This window comes from Lathyrus oleraceus, chromosome 7, assembly GCF_024323335.1.
Source record: "Lathyrus oleraceus cultivar Zhongwan6 chromosome 7, CAAS_Psat_ZW6_1.0, whole genome shotgun sequence".
NCBI classification, from domain to species: Eukaryota; Viridiplantae; Streptophyta; class Magnoliopsida; order Fabales; family Fabaceae; genus Lathyrus; species Lathyrus oleraceus.
The window spans coordinates 532492196-532509699 of NC_066585.1; the positions used below are offsets into that span (position 1 = coordinate 532492196).

Here is a 17504-nt window from a genome sequence, read left to right on the forward strand (position 1 = left end):
TTGAGCCAAAAAGTTATTGATAAATGGCTTAAACAAGTTTAATCTTGAAACCTCCAATTGAAGGATTTTCACATAAACAATTCAATTCATGTAAACATTTCAAAAGAGAACCTCACTCGCACATAAGCATCTTAAAGAAATCTCAACTTAAAAAAGCAAAACTCAATCTTAAATCTTAATGTTTTAAAACTTAAGTGTATGAAGTTCACTGAGGATTAGGAGGACGGCTATTTGCAGAACAGACCCTTGATCCCCATTCAAGCAACTCTTTGCTTGTGTCATCCTTGTGAGCAATCACTTCAATGAAGCAGAAACTATCCTTCTTTTCTCCTGTTGCTGTCGCAATTGCGTCAACAAGCTCCTCTTCGCAAGTGACCTGCAATAATCAATACATAAATCAACGCCACCGACACTTCAAATTGAAATCATGTTTTGGTATCTAATACGTATCAGTGTCGTGTCGTGCCAAATATTTGACTCAGAAGCTTAATTACCTTAGTGGTCCAGCACTTTCCTTGACCATTGTGGATTGCATCAACCAAGCCAGTATAGTTCCAATTCTTAATGACATTGTATGGTCCATCATGAATTTCAACTTCAATAGTATATCCACCATTGTTAATCAAGAAGATTATGTTCTTCTGTCCACATCTCAGCATTGTGGACACATCCTGTGCTGTCACCTACATAGAGGAAAAATAAGTACTCAACAAAATTTTAAAGCTAAAATTTGGAATTTGAATGTAATTTTTGGTTAGCAATTGGAATATTGTTTATGAAGTTATGATGTGCAAGACAAACCTGAAAGCTTCCATCACCAATGCAAGCAATCACACGCTTATCAGGAACAGCTTGTGCATAACCAAGAGTTGCACCAACAGACCATCCAATTGATCCATATTGCATTTGGAACTCATACCTACAAAACAATTTTATTTAGTCTTTTTAGTACTACGAAAAGGTTTACAATCACGATTTGAACCGCTCAAACTAAGTTATTTATATCTCAATGACCGCAATACATGTGATGAAAGATTGCGACGCAATTGTTATTAAAAACTTGGATGACCAATACCAAAAATCACATTCTATAAACTACTTACCCACATCCTTCTGGCAATTTCAGCTTTTGGCAGTTAAACCAAGAATCTCCGGTCTCAGCAATAACAGCAGTTTTACTAGACAGCATATTCTGAATATGTTGAAAAAGAACATTAACCCTCAAAGGTTCTCTAGGTTCAGATTTCACAGGCACGCCTTCAGGAACAAATATCCTGTGATAATTTTCATAAGCAGTATTATTCCTCTTAATACGCTTCGCGAGCGCGCTAAGAAAATCCTTCATCAAAATACACCCGAATGCAACACCATTTCCGATCACAACCCTATTAGGCTCAACAATAATAGACTTTTCCTTCTTCAAAAGAAGTGAGTAACCAACAGAACTGTAATCGTTGAAAATAGGTCCAGCAAACAAGTATGCGTCTGCTGATTCGACGATCTCCGCACAGAATGAAGTACTCACTGCACCCCAAAATGTTCCAATGAAATGTTGGTGATTCTCAGGTACTAGTCCTTTTGCTGATGGCATAACTGAATATGGATAAGCACTTTTATCAGCTAGTTCAATAAAAGCTTCAGATGCTTTCGCTACTCTTAGGTTTGGACCAGCTACTAGGACTGGTTTTACTGCTTTGTTTAAAAACTCCGCCGCTGCTTCCACTGCTGCCTCCAACCCCATCTGATTACTCAATCTATAAAATACAAATAATCACTTTAATGAAAAATGAATTTTAAGAGAAGCCATTAAAAACAACTTTTTTATAAGTAAAATCTAACAAAAGCATAGACGAGTAAAATCTTACTTTGGAGATAGAGAAAACGGAACAGGTTCACGACTGAAAGTAGGGTGAGGAATTCCTGCCAAATTACAGCTTATGCTTATATAGACAGGCTTGCTTTCTTTCAATGCTGTTGAAATTGCAGTATCTATCATTTCATGAGCATCTTCCAAATTATTCACCACAGCCTATATAATCAAAACATCAACCATTTTAATACACTCGATCGATAAAATTCACATTCATAAAATAAAAACATGAATAACCAAAAGCAATGCATTGCATCAGATACTATATTATAATAACTACCAGAAACTCACACATGAAACCTCTAGTTTTGAATTCGAAACGAAATGTTGGGCTTAATAATAAAATAATATAGTTGTGATTAAAACCTGGTGGCAAGTAACAGTTTGGAAGCATCTGAGTTCTTGGCTGAAATCAGGCAAACCAATAGTATGATGAAGAATTCTATTAGTTCCAAAATCATTAGAATTAGGACCACCAACAATGCAAATCAGTGGCAAATTCTCACTATAAGCACCAGCAATAGCGTTAATCACACTTAAACCACCAACGGTAAAAGTAACAACGCACGCGCCCACGCCCCTAGCCCGCGCGTATCCATCAGCAGCGTATCCAGCATTGAGTTCGTTACAACAACCAATGTTTTTCAATTTCGGTTCGGCTATGAGGTAGTCGAGCAATGTTAAGTTGAAGTCTCCCGGAACGGTGAAAACGTCGGTTACTCCGACTTCGACTAACCGCCGCGCTAGGTGGCTGCCTAAGGTGGATTCAGATGAGGCTAAGGTGGTTGATGAAGTGGATTTTTGGATGGTTGAAACGGTGCCGTGTGGGGGAGATGCTAGGTCGTTGTTGCATGGTTTGCATGTTTCGAGAGAGCCTAGATTTGTGGCCATAATGAGAAGAATGAGAGTTTTTGAAAGATTTTTCTTGTTGTGTTGGTGTGTGAGAATTGAATGGAAGAGGATGAGTATTTATAGAAGTGAGATTTTTGTGTTGTATTGTGTTACTTGGGAGAGAGGTAAAAAAGAAAGAAAGAAAAAAACTCTAGAGTGAGAAAGAAGAGAGAGAAAGAAAGGTAACATGATGAATGTGAAATATGGTGGGTGGTATTATTACCAGGGGCGGTTTTCTGTTTTTGCTCATTGAAACTCACTCTGTTATTTGTCTTGTTCTTCCGAATGGCATTGGCAAATTCAAATATTTTTTGGTCAAATAATTTGAAAGTTTTTAAAGTTTACACATAAGTAGAAAATAAACAACACAATGAGCTTCTAAGATACTGCTTTGCATAAATTTTTAAACTCTCGTTAAAAGATAAAAAGTGAAAAATATTAAAAATTGATTGTGGAAATACAGTTTTTCATATTTGACCATTTTATTAGAAATAATTTTAAGAATGGTCAATTGAATCTCACATTAAAACCATAAAAAATGATATACATTATTTTTATATAGTCTATTTTATAAGTCAAAATTTAAATAGATTCTGTGGTTTTTAAATAGATTTGATTGAATCACATGAATTTTAACTAGTAGTATAATATATAGGTTGGAATAAAATGTATTTTTTTGAATACTTGAAATAAATATATTAAAAAAAAAGATTATTAGTATTTTTCTTTAGTTTAATGTAATTACTACTTACAATTGACTTTCTCTTAACAAAAACATGTTATGGTCTTAGTTTTTTTTTTCTTTCACTTTTTGAATCTTTTGAATACTTTTGATCGAATTTTATTTTTAAGAGAAGCTATATATATCGACAAAGCTAACAATGTTTTAATAATGACATTTGAAAATTATTGTCCTTTCTATATTATTTATAAAGAAAACAATGGGGATGTTTCTTTTTTTAAGTAAAATACTAAATACTGATTTATTTACATATTAGACCGTGATACAATTATCGTAAGTGCATGTGCATACATAAAACTTTTGAAATACTACCTACTAATTAGAAGAAAAAAAAATTGGACGTTAGTCTATATACTTAAGCATTAATTTAAGTAAAATATAATAGAATGAATTAATTTAAATAAAATTATTTGTCACAATATTTATCCTCGAAGTATAAGCACAATTTTTTTTTATTAAATGGGATTAAAAATAATAGTTTTACCGACCATAAAATAATTTGTAAATTTATATGATTTTTATACAGTTTAGTGGACATACTCTTTTACATTGTCCCTCAATAAAAAATCATTAATCAATCAAATCATTATAATTTTACACCATCAATATTTTTTATTTTCTCTAAAATATATCTAATATAACATTATTAAATTATGTGTTTGGTAAGATCCAAAAATAAATTTTTAACTTTTAATTTTTAGTTTTTCAGTGTATATTAATGAAAAAAATCTATTTGGTAACTGTTATTTAACTTTTAATTTATAGTTTTTTAATTAATTTTTAATTTTCCTATAAAAGCTATTTGAAATAGTTTTTGAGTTTGCAGTTTTTAACCGGTGACTTTTTCTTTCATTTGCATCTTTATTATTTTAATAAAAATCTATTCTCACCCTTCAATTTACATGATGAAAGATGATGCGATGTTTAATATCTTTAAGTAACATCAAAATTATATAATGATTTTTGAAATACTGTTGATAATTCTTAAGTTAGTGAAACGACAGAGGAGAATCAATGAGATCAACATATATTAGAAAAATTAATTGTAAATCAAATGGATTGAGGGTGGAATCGTGAACATATTTTATTTATAGTATTTCAAACACTTTCAAATTGTCTTAGAGTATGTACGCAGGAATACCTAGGATAAATCAACTTATACTCGAATTTGTACAAGACGGAAGAAAACTCGAATGTAAGGAAGATAAAATTCGGAATTTTGTGTGAAGAGGAAAAGCTTTTTTGTTCTATTTTTCTGAATCTGAAATGCTCAATTTATAGGTCAAATTGGTGTTGTTTCATAAGGTTATGATCCTTAATGATACACACACTTACAACAACGCTTTTGCTAAATGTTGTATTGTTTCGCATACAACAACACTTTTCAAGTGTTGCACTGTTTTGCCTACAACAACACGTTTACCATATGTTGCATTGTTTCGTCTACAACAACAATTTTCAAAGGTTGTATTGTTTCGCATTCTGCAACCCTTCACAAAGTGTTTCCTATTTCAGAATTCAAACTCACTGTAACACTTTACAACTGTTGCCTATTTCTGAATTCAAACCTACTACAACACTTCACAAGTGTTGCTTATTTATGAATTTAAAATTAATCTTCACTTGAATATTTTCTTGTCATTTTGGAATACACTCAAGATTATTAATTGTTAATAATTTACAACAATCTCTCACTTGTTCTAATAATGACAAGATCAATTCCAGAAAAAGAGAGGAAACGAATGCTAATACACTTAAATATCTTTCGATTTGAACTTAACCTTAGTAAGGATAACACAAAGTTTAATCGGAATGTTAGGTAGCTATGCTTTGAACTGTTATCCCTTATGATTATATTGGTGTTACCTTGCATACATTCTTTAATAGTTTTTCGCTTATATCTCTCGCCTAGCACTATTTATGATCATGTGTTTTTCTCATTTTCATGAATTTTTCATGAAAGAAACTCCAACTCTCACTTTGAGACGACACCATCCCAAAATTCATATAGGTGAAGTTCATTTTATATCTATTTCTTGAGATATATATCCTAGATATAGAACTTCATTAAGAGTTAAAATAAACTCAACCCTCAATATGTAATAGTCCACATTGTCACAGAATGTTGCACAAAATATCCAAATCAACGACTTGTTGTTACCCATTGAATCTTAGGTTAACGTTTGTTAACTTCAAATTGGGTTGCTACCATTGTCGGAACCCTTATTAAAGGAGTTTTAATCTCATACCTCTCGAGGTAGTCTTTACTAAGTCTTTGGTCAGTGCCTTAGTAAAGGGATATGCTAAATTATAGCGTGTTTCTATATATGTCGGTGAAATAATCTCATCCTTAATAAATTTTCTCACGAAATAATCTCTAAGACCTATGTGCATATATTTTCATTGTATACTTCACAGAATTCTCTAGCTAGGGTGGATAGACTATCACAATATATCAATAATTTTCAAACCCATTGTAATCCTTCACAAGTGTTGTTTATTTCTGAATTCAAAATTAATCTTCACTTGAATATTTTCTCATCATTTTGAAACACACTCAAGATTATTAATTCTTAATAATTTACGACAACCAAGAAGAAAAAATTCAGAATATCATTACAATTTTGTTTTAATTTTGAGTATTAAACAATAAACTTATTTTTATTATTATTTTGGATTAATCTAACTGAATTCAAAATTACAAGTCTATTACAATTTTGTGCATCTCATTAAATTTTAATATAAAATTTGTATACAAATTTAATATATGTTGATGTTATATATAATTTTTCATATATATTAAAATTCTTTTCATATTTTTATTAATATATTTTTTTATTGAATGAAAATTAATTTAATAATATAATATAATATAATAAGATAATGAAACCATCAATTTTTAATTAAGAATATCCTTTTATGTTATTTTTTAATTAAGAATATTCTTTTATGTCATTTTATGTCTATTATCTAGTGTAACAGTTAATTTATCAAACACTCAAATTAATTTATCAACTATCAACCATCAATTATAAGCTATCAGCTATCAACTATCAACTATCAACTATCAGTCATCAGCTACCAGTTATCAACTATCAGTCATCAGCTACCAGTTATCAACTATCAATTAATTTTATCAAACAAAATCTATTTCTTTTTTACCAATTATGTGCAATTATTATTGAAATAAAAAAATATATTATTATAAATTATTTTTGGTTTATTTTAATATTAGTAGTTTTTATTTTTTACTCACTTATATAATTGGTCTTTTTATTTCAAAATTTAACTATTTTAATGTCTTCTTTAAGTTCTTAGACTTAAAATGGTGATATGATATGTTTTAAATATTGTAGTATGTGATCAGAAGAATCATTTTTATAGATAAATATTTTTTTTGTAATGTTATGATTTAACATGTTTATAGATAACTATTTTAACATGTTATATGATATGTTATAGATAACTATTTTAACATGTATATGATTTAACATGTATATGATATGTTATAGATAACTATTTTAATGTCACCTTTATGGCATAAAAATCATGTCATAGATAAATATTTTTTTTTGTAATGTTATGATTTAACATGTTTTAAATAATTTAATACAATTTTAAGATAGAAATGTCCGACATCTATAAAATTATAAGACTTTTAAAAAAAAAATCCAAATTTCAATTTTATAAATATTCATTTTTTTAAACTAAATTAATAACAAACGATTAATTTTAAAATTAGTCGTTTGTTATTAATTTAGTTTTAAAAAATGAATATTTATAAAATTGAAATTTGGATTTTTTTTTTAAAAGTCTTATAATTTTATAGATGTCGGACATTTCTATCTTAAAATTATATTAAATTATTTAAAACATGTTAAATCATAACATTACAAAAAAAATATTTATCTATGACATGATTTTTATGCCATAAAGGTGAGAATTATATCACAACCCTAAATTAACCTCGTAATTAATCACGAGGTACGAGCACTTGTGACAACTTTTTTGTCAAAAAATTACATTACAACTTTGCCTTGATATTTTCACGTCACAAAATTTTTGCCACGTGAATTTTATGATACAAATATTAGTTATGTATTGTGTTTTCCATGTCATTAAATTAAAAAATTATTATTAATTAGTGTCGTGTTTTTCATATCGAAAATTACTTTTTTATTAAAAATATATTTAATAAATAATTAAAATATGAAATTAATAATAATATTTTTTATAAATTTGTTTACAATTAAAAATATTAATTTCAATTAATAATTAAAAATACTAGTATTTTCAAATAATAATTAGAAATGAAAATTTTAATTAAAAATGGTTGAATTCAAAGTAATTTCAAATATTTTACAAAAATTTATATTTAAAAGTAAAATAACAATTAAAAAAATCAATCAATATCATCATCCATAGCTTCGTCCACATCATCATCATTATCCACATCACCTCTCATTGAATTACTTGTTTGGTTCCCTTATTGTGAGAGCAGTTGTCGCATTATTTCATCCATCTCAATTTGTCTCTTTTTCATTTCCTCCATTTGGGCATTTGTCGCCAAATCACGTTCTGCCGCATCGCATCTCACCTTAGTTAGCGTCAATTGGCACATTGTTTCCATCATTTGGGGTGTCAATTATTATGGACGTGATATTCCTTCCCCATCCGAAACTCTTTCAAATAATGTTCTATTCCCTAGTCTGTAGTTCCCGGGTAAAGATCCAACATCAAATAAACACTTGTTAGGTCCTCTCCGCCAATTACTAAATTTCAAATATAAAGATCTACACGATCATCAACCGGGTTTGAACTTATCAGGGTATACTGACGATTTTGAACTAAAAATTCAGCAAGCAATGGCTGATAGTCCTTCTACACATACAAGATTTTTTTTTAAAATTAAATATAGTTTAAACAATTTAGTTATATACAAGAATTAAATTAAATAATCTAATGAAATATAGCCACGTAATTTTCATGCCACAAACAACATTAAATTAGTTGCCACATGAAAATCACGCTACAACTTTGCTATTAAATATTAATGTAACTTAAATAATTTATTCATATACAAAAATTAATTTAAATAAAATAATACAATATAAACAAACAACTTACCAAAGCTAATATGGTACGTTCGTCAAAAAAGTCTCTGATTTTTTAGTATGAGTCTTTGCAACCAACTCATTCATTCGGGGATATCCCAAAATCCTTAGACTAATTAATAAAATTAACTTTAATTAAAAATATTTAGTAATTCAAAATATAACTTAAAGAAATAGTTATAATTATCACGCGTCGAGCATGTTCGACGATATTAATGCTTCCAACTGCATTGAAGTGACCCCCCCCCTTTCAGATGCTCTCATTTTCTCTGCATTTTCAGATCTTTGCTTAAAATCAAGTGTATCCCAATATACAAGAATTTCATCAAAAACTTTCTTGTCTATCCAAATAGAACGAACACTTTGCTCTTCCCAACCACGTCTAGCACGCTGTAGCATGTCAGAAAGTCAGACTGTTGTTTTTCCCCGCCAATTTTTTTCAATCCTAGCCTCGTCAATTACTTCTCACGTAGACTTTTCTTAAAATGTTGTATGACATTCAAATTAATTGTTAGATAATTATAATTTTAAAAAATAATTAAAATAACAATAACTTAAAATAAATACATTATTCCTTAAATTTGCTAAACTAAGCATCTTTATCACTCTTGGAAAGTTCTCGAAATCTCTTCCAAAATTTTTTATACATTTGTTGAATAACATAACTGATACATTTGACAGCAATCTGACCCGACTTAAAATTAAACAACAACAATTTAAGTAAGTATTATTAAATCTAAAAAAAGGTAACATGTTTACTTAAATTTAAAATTTATAAATTAGAAACTTACAATTTTCCACTGGGCCGAATATAGTATCTTCCGTCAATGATCTCATACTCACTCGAATGTGCAGCGTGATCCTGCCCCTCATAATCATCATCCTCTTCCCTCTCATGATCCTCCTCACGCGCAGATATGTGTATGGTAGGTAAGGTGCGAGATCCCCCAGGATGCATGGATGGTACGGGTATGCATGTGGTAGGTGAGGTGTGCAATTCCCTACGCTGCATGGATGATGAAGGTATGTGTGGGGATGTGGGGTGCAGGATCCCCCAAGCTGTATAGATTGTGAGGGTATGTGTGAGGGATGTGGGGTGCAGGACCCCACAGACTGCATGAGTGGTAAGGTATGTGTGGGGATGATGAGGGTACCTGTGTGAGATATGGAAAGCTAGACACCCCAGTCTGTTGGTATGGAAAACTAGATACACCAGTCCGCTAGAATGGAAAGGTAGATCCTCCATATGGGCTAATGAAAGTTGGATTCCCAGATGGGAACATAGGATAGTCATGAGGGGAGATTAATGACATAAGAGGTTGAGAACTAGACATAGACATGGGATCTACCTAACTTTGTGGGGGGAGGACACATGACTAACTAAGGTGCCTCACATACTGTTATCCTCGGGCGCTGATGCTGGATCTTCTTACCCTTATCAGTTTGGGGTGACATTTTATCTATTTTAAGAGAATACTTATATGATAAATTAACATAACATATACAACTAATTCATCAACACAATTAATAAATCAACAAAACACATTTAAATTAACACATTATTTTCTACCAATCATTAAGTAAAATTACAAAAACGATCTATTCAAACTCTTCATGCTCTTTATCTATATCATACTCATCATCTTATTTGATATTGTCTTCGAATCCAAACTCATCATTCTCTTCGTCCACATTATTTTCTTCCAACAATATTGATGCATTAACTTGATGACCCTCAACCATTGTATCACACAAACTTGTAATTTGTTCAACTTCAATCACATTATTAATTTGAGAAATTTCATCAACTTGGTAAGCAACATCTTCCGCCGGATTGTCTATTTAAATATTGATCAAATGGTTTTGTTTTTATTACAACACATCATCCTCATTTACGTGGCACAATTGAAGGATAAGGAACATAATAAACTTATCTAACAATATGTGACATTATGAAAGGGTCATACTCTTTGTACCTTCGGTCCATTCGAATCTCAACGGTATTATATTTCTAATCTATTTTTGTGCCTCTGTCAGATGGATCATACCAATTACAATAAAATAAGACAACTTTATTTTCCGAGTCCAAATAATTGTATACCAACTCATAGATATGTGTAACAATGCCATATAAGTTGTCTTCGCCATCATTTGTAACTCCTTTTACGAATACACCACTGTTTATGGTTTTTTTTCCCTTCAGTCCATGTCTCGGTGTGAAATTTATATTCGTTCACAAAGCATGGGTGTCCTTCATTTGCCATTTGAACAGGGCCTTCGGATAAGTTTCTCGAATGAAGTATTTCTTGAGTCGGTGCAACAATGCATGACAATTGCTCATTGAACCATGCTGGAAAATACGCATGAATGTGACCGGTAGTTGCTTGTTCACTGGTAGTATGAAAATAGGAGGTGTTAAATGCCCTATAAAGAAACACATTATAAGTTTGAATGCAATAAGCTTTATATTCACAATGTATAGATAAATACGTAGTTGGGGTATATTTACTCAAGATATGATTTAACTTCAACGCAGTTAATCAAGATATGAACATGTGCAGATTATATTTCTTTTTGAGTCGGCCAATGCACATTCTTCTTTTCAGAGGGACGATCTGAAAGACTGAAAACTGATAAGGTAAATTGACTTCGTACATTAACATTTACTGCATTCCTTTTAAATCAATTTTCAACATACAAAGATTAAAAAATAAAACAAAAATAAAACTCCAAAAAAATAAAAATGAAAATATTTAATTTAATTATTTTCTTGTTCAGATTTTCAACTTCCAATTCCTTAATCTTTCCGTATATATATTTTCGAACGGAAAGGGAAAATTAATTAGAAAACATAAATGAGACAATGAAATTCAAAGTCGTATATTTCCTTTATAGTAATGTTCATGTCTCCTATCTTAGGCATAACATTAAAACATTAAAGGTATATAAATTATTTTATAATTTATAGTAATGTTCATTCATGTTCCATATCTTTGACATAACATAAAAAAAATTATGTCAATTATTTCTTTTATCTTTTATGGTAATGTTCATGTCTCCTATCTTAGGCATAACATTACAAACAAGTTAATACTTTTGAACATGCATCTAAATATAATGAGCAATACGATATTAATGGGAAGAAATTATTTATGGAATTAAGGTTACCAAGAATTTATTTGTTTCAAAGTCTTGGTAACTACAATAACACGAGTTCAAATCCTATTGCGCACCAATTTTTTTCTTCAACTTTTATCAAACTGGCCAAAGTTGTGCAGTGAGATTTATAACCGATTTTATATTACTAAATAATCCACATCAATTTCAAATGGAATGGTTAATCCATTACTAATAAATATTTGATATTTTAAATAAATTTTTGGATATAATTTTAAATAAATATATGAGGGACAAACACAGAATAACAGTAACTTTTGGGTTTCAAAGTCACCCAAACCCCCAATCCCTCATCGTCACCTTAGTTGACACTAAATTTTCTCATGGTGCAACTCTTGTGCCTCTAAACTGCTTTACAGCTCTTCAATTCTCATGGTGCTAATATCCTTAGAATATTCAATTGCTACAACAATATAATCAAACTGGGGAGTAAGAGATCTAAGTACCTTCTCAATGATCCTTTCTTCAGAGATAGTTTCTCCATACGACTTCATCTCATTTGTGATCAGAATCACTCTAGAGATGTAGTCAGGTACCTTCTCATTGTTCTTCATGCGGAGATTCTTATACTGCTTACATAGAGACTGAAGCAATACCTTCTTCATTGATGTATCACCTCCGTAGCACCGTACTAGTGTATCCCATGCAGCCTTCGTAAGAGGAGGAAGTGAACATAGACGGATGTCTAAATAAAAGAGGTTTGACAATTCAAAGTTAAAAAACTTTACTTGTCAAAAATCATGTCACTTCATGAGGGATTGTCCTGAGAGGAGGGGTAATGATGATTCTGTTCATATTGCAGTTGTCTCACATGAGGAATATTTATTAGTGTTGGTGTACTAGTGGTGTCGAGTTTGAAGTCTAAAGAGGTTTGGGTCATGGACTCACGTTCCTCTTATCATATGTGTCCAAGAAAATAATACTTTGAGACTTTGAAGCTGAAGAAAGGTGGAATATTGTTTGTTGGTGACAATAAGGCTTACAAGGCTTATGGTATTGGTACAATCAGACTTAAAATATTTTATGATTGTGAGTTTCTTCTTCATAATATGAGATGTGTTCGAGAACTCTGGCGAAATTCGTTATCCATAAGCATGTTTGATGATCTAGAATATTGCACTAGAGTTAAACATTAGTGGTTGAAGATTTCGCATGGTGAAGTGATCATAGATAAATGATTTAAATTATGTCGCTTATATATTTTAGAAGGTTCTAATGTTGTTGTTTATTCATCATCAACTGGTGAAAAATTTTATGATAGTAACAAGTTATGAGATTTAAGGTCAAGGTATGATGGATGCCTGAAGGTTATCTGAGAGAACTTTAATTACTTTTGTAGAAGACAAGAGATAAATATGCTTTTGACTACTTTGTTATCATTGAGTTTCTAGGGTAAGGCTAGTGCCAAAAGAACTTATTTGTTAGGCATGTGTTTATTTGCAAGACTAAAGTTCCAAAACACTTATGGTATTTTGTAGTAGGAAATCTAAAAACTATTCTTATTTGAAGGTCTCCAAAACTTTGATTATTGATCAAATCAAGGTCAATTAGCTTGATGGTAAAGTTGGGAATTGTGTCTTTAATGTTTATCCAAGAGGAGCAAAGGTTTATGATCTGTTGAGAGTGGAACCTAGAGGATTAAATCTCATCAATCACATATGTATTACTTTTAGTGAGTCTCATCAAGGGAATGAGAGTAAAGAACTAGGGATGAAGCTTTTAGAAACTATGGAAAAGTAGACTCAGTATGAGGTTGAGGTTTCTACTATATATACTAGTAGCAGTGAGGGAACTATTATAGAGACCTTTGGTATTAGGTATTATTCTTTAAATGTGGCTAAAGGGTTGCAAAACTCAAAAACATGAACTTTTCGGGAGGCATTTGAAAACAAGGAGAGTTAAAGATTGTTGAAGAATCATGCTTGTGAGCTTGTTAGATTAGATAATAAAAAAATGATTAGAAGCAAGTGGATATAAGTGGCAAGATCAAGGTTCAAGGATGGCTTGAACTTGATCAAAGTTGTTGAATAATGTTTCAACATGGTAGAGAGTCGAAAGGTGGTTAATGAATAAATTGACATCACCATAGTTTTAAGTCAATGTGAAGATTGTAGAAGTATTCCTTAAAACCTTTGAGTGATGAAGAAAAATAGAACATATTTCGAGATTGTAAAAAATCAAAAAGCTGAAAAGCGGGTTCAATCTGGACGTTTCGCGAGTATTGGATTTAGTCAATTCGGTTTGTGGATCTGTTCATTAATGTTAGAATATATTGTGTATTAACGTAGAGATACTTAAGATACTCTAAATTAGGCATGACAACATAACTCATACCCTCAGGTATCCACCCGAACTCACCTCGAACTTTATGGGGAAAACTCACTTTGACTAGGTTTGGGTTTGAATTTTCTCCAATTATAAAATATGAAGACAAATTGGGTAATGGGGACACTAGTACCCACCTCAAACCCTTCCCCGAACCCACCCTGTTTATTTCATAATGTACTTTATTATTATAGTTTTGATAATTTAAAATATTAAATATGTGGTTAATGTTTTGATATTTTGATTTGTATTTATTATTTAAAATATTTGAAATGTATGCATGAAATTTTTTGAAATTTTATTTTAACATTTGTAATGTAATTTGATTTTGGAAAAATCAATATTTTTATTTAAAAAAATGATTTCACTAAATAGATGATCGTGGGGCGGGATTATCTGAACTTGTTGAGGACAAACTTGGATTTTAATTCTCCATCTTCGATGGAGATTGAGGCGGAGAACAAAGATTTTTTGAAATTCAAGTTTGGGTTTGGGAGATGTAAAAAAATGTCCTTGACCCGCCCCTTTGCCATGCATACTCTAAATTAATATAAAAGATATTATAAAATATTTATAATATTTTAAATTAATATAAGATATTTATAATATTTTTTATTGTCATAATAATTGAGTTATGTTCTAGGCTTTTGTTATGGTTCTATTGGGTTTTAGTGATAGAACAATCAACCACAAGATTTTTGTGTGTGTGTTGTGTGTGTGGTGTGTGTGTGTGTGTGTGTGTGGTGTGTGTGTGTGTGTGTGTGTGTGTGTGTGTGCGTGTGTGTGTGTGTGTGTATATATGTGTGTGTGTGTGTGTGTGTGTGTGTGTGTGTGTGTGTGTGTGTGTATGTGTGTGTGTGTGTGTGTGTGAGAGAGAGAGAGAGAGAGAGAGAAAGAGATAGAGATGTTATACTTGCATTAACCAGGATGAGAGTGCATCCTAAACACTTATATATGTGTTACACAATTATTGGAATAAAATTTGACCAAATAGAAGAAAATACAAAAACTCGGGATTCTAACCGGTTACACCGGACACTGAAAATAAAACAAATTAATTCAGCTTTAGTGGTAACCGGTTACACCAAATTCCTGGTAACCGATTACGCCTTCGAAAACTCCAATTTTCTGCTATTGGAAAGCATATTAGCATCAGCTTTAACCGGTTACACACCAGTGGTAACTAGTTACAGCACTTGAATTACAACATAAACTTCAACACACCACCTTAATTCAAGTGTTGCAAGTTTACCATGCCCCTGCTCATCTTCAACCTCTTGAATACATCATTTGTGACTCCCTTAGTCAGCTAATCAGCAACTTGCTCCTCACTTCTACAATATCCCTATCATAACCTTCTATTACTAATAAGTTCCCTCAAATAATGGAACCTCATCTCAATGTGCTTGCTCCTCCCATGTGTAATTGGGTCTTTATCAAGATTAATCGCGATAAAATTGTCAACTAAGAGTGTGACAACCTCACCCCCATTGTTGCCTAGCTTCTCCAATAGATTCATAAGCCATACGGCTCGGCACGCACATAACGAAGTAGCAATGTACTCGACCTTACAAGATGAGAGTGAAACTATCGGTTTCTTCTTCAAACACCAAGAGATTGGTTTCGCATCGAATATAAAGATGTATCCAGTTGTAGACTTTCGATCATCTTTATCTCCGCACCAGTTAGAATCGGTAAAACCGAGCAAATTCCATTTTCTGTCGTATCCGCTGCGGGAAAGAGAATTTTGCAGTCAACAGAACCTTTGACATAACATAGGATTCTCTTGACTGCTACCAAGTGAGACACCTTCGTCTCTCCATGAATTTACTCACAATACTGACACTAAATGCTAAGTTCGGTCGCGTATTGCACAAGTAACACAAAGATCCAATCAACCTCCTATATTGAGTTGGATCAACATTTTCCTCATCCTCATTCTTAGACAAATGTAACCTTGGTTCAGCTGGAGAAATGATAGCATTGTAATGTTCCATTTCACACTTTTTCAATATCTTAATAGCATATTTCCTTCAATGCATGAGCAATCCTATTTTTGACTTGTGGAAGTCAATGCCAAGAAAATAGGTCATGAGACCAAGGTCCGTTATCTCAAATTCATCTATAAGTTCACTCTTGAACTTTGAAATGCACTTCTCGTTGCTGCCCGTGATCAATAAATCATCCATATATAGACAAAGAATTATTACTTTTTCACTAGCATCCCTCTTCACATATACTCCATGCTCTAATACACATTTCTTGAAGCCAATGTACTTTAGGAAACCATCAATTCTTCTATTCCAAGCTCTTGGAGCTTGCTTCAAACCATATAGAGCTTTCTTCAACTTGTAGAATTTCAGCTTTTGGTCTTTCATAACAAAACTAGGGGGTTATCCTACGTATACCTCCTTTTCATGTGGTTCATTCAAAAACGCGAATTTGATATCCATTTGATAGATAGGCCAATTATGGTTATTTGCAATACCAACAACAAGCCTAATAGTTTCGATCCTAGCAACTGGTACAAATAATTCCTCAAAGTCTATGCCTTCTCTTTGCAAAAATCCTTAGCCACTAATCGAGCCTTATGCTTGATTATCTCACCCTCAAAATTTGCCTTCACTTTGAAAATCCACTTCACACCAATTAGCTTCTTCCCTTTTGGTAGATCAACTAGCTCCCAATTATTATTTTTCTCAATGGATTCCAGCTCCTTTTTCATAGCACAAATCCACTTTGGATCACTTAAAGCATCTTCCGCATTAACGGGTTCAGATTCGGCCATAAGTACAAAATGGACTAAATCACCATCATCATTGACTTCATTATCACGAAACATCTCACAATATTATAGTCTCTAAGGCAAACCCCTTTGCCTTGTTCACCTCCTGACATTTCCTTCATTTCGGTCTTTGACGGTATATTGGTATGTCCTTCTTGCTTCCCTAAATCTGGAATTTCAAACCTATGACCGGTTACAGGTGGTAACCAATTACAGCCTGCATGTAATCGATTACAGACTGCAGGTAATCGGTTACACCCTGCTGCAACTGCTTCATTTCATCGATTACAACATCCTGACTGATCACGATCTTCCTGTTAACAACATCAAACAGTTTGTAACCACCGATAGAGTGATATCAAACAAGTATCATCACCTATCCCTTATCATCCAACTTCTTTCTAAGTTGGACCGAAACATGTCGATATGCAATGGAACCAAAGCCTTTCAAATGGTTCTAATTTGGCTTGAACCCCGACCATGCTTCCTCCGGTGTTACATTTTCCAGCTTCTTTGTAGGGAACATATTCAACAAATATGCAATTATGGATATCGCTTCTCCCCATAGCTCATTCGAAAAGTTCTTCCCCTTCAACATGT

At 31.9% G+C, this 17504-nt stretch overlaps 1 protein-coding gene across 1 annotated transcript; it reads right to left on the reverse strand.

The window, feature by feature from the left end:
- On the reverse strand, window positions 1–2930 carry LOC127101669 (pyruvate decarboxylase 2-like). The gene is made up of 6 exons (XM_051039137.1): window positions 2237–2930; window positions 1866–2029; window positions 1104–1754; window positions 802–919; window positions 495–683; window positions 1–376 (listed from the first exon to the last, which is right to left on the reverse strand). Exons 1-6 carry the CDS (start codon window positions 2759–2761, stop codon window positions 206–208), a joined length of 1818 nt encoding a protein of 605 aa, XP_050895094.1. The 5' UTR covers window positions 2762–2930; the 3' UTR covers window positions 1–205.
- Window positions 2931–17504: the final 14574 nt, after the last annotated feature.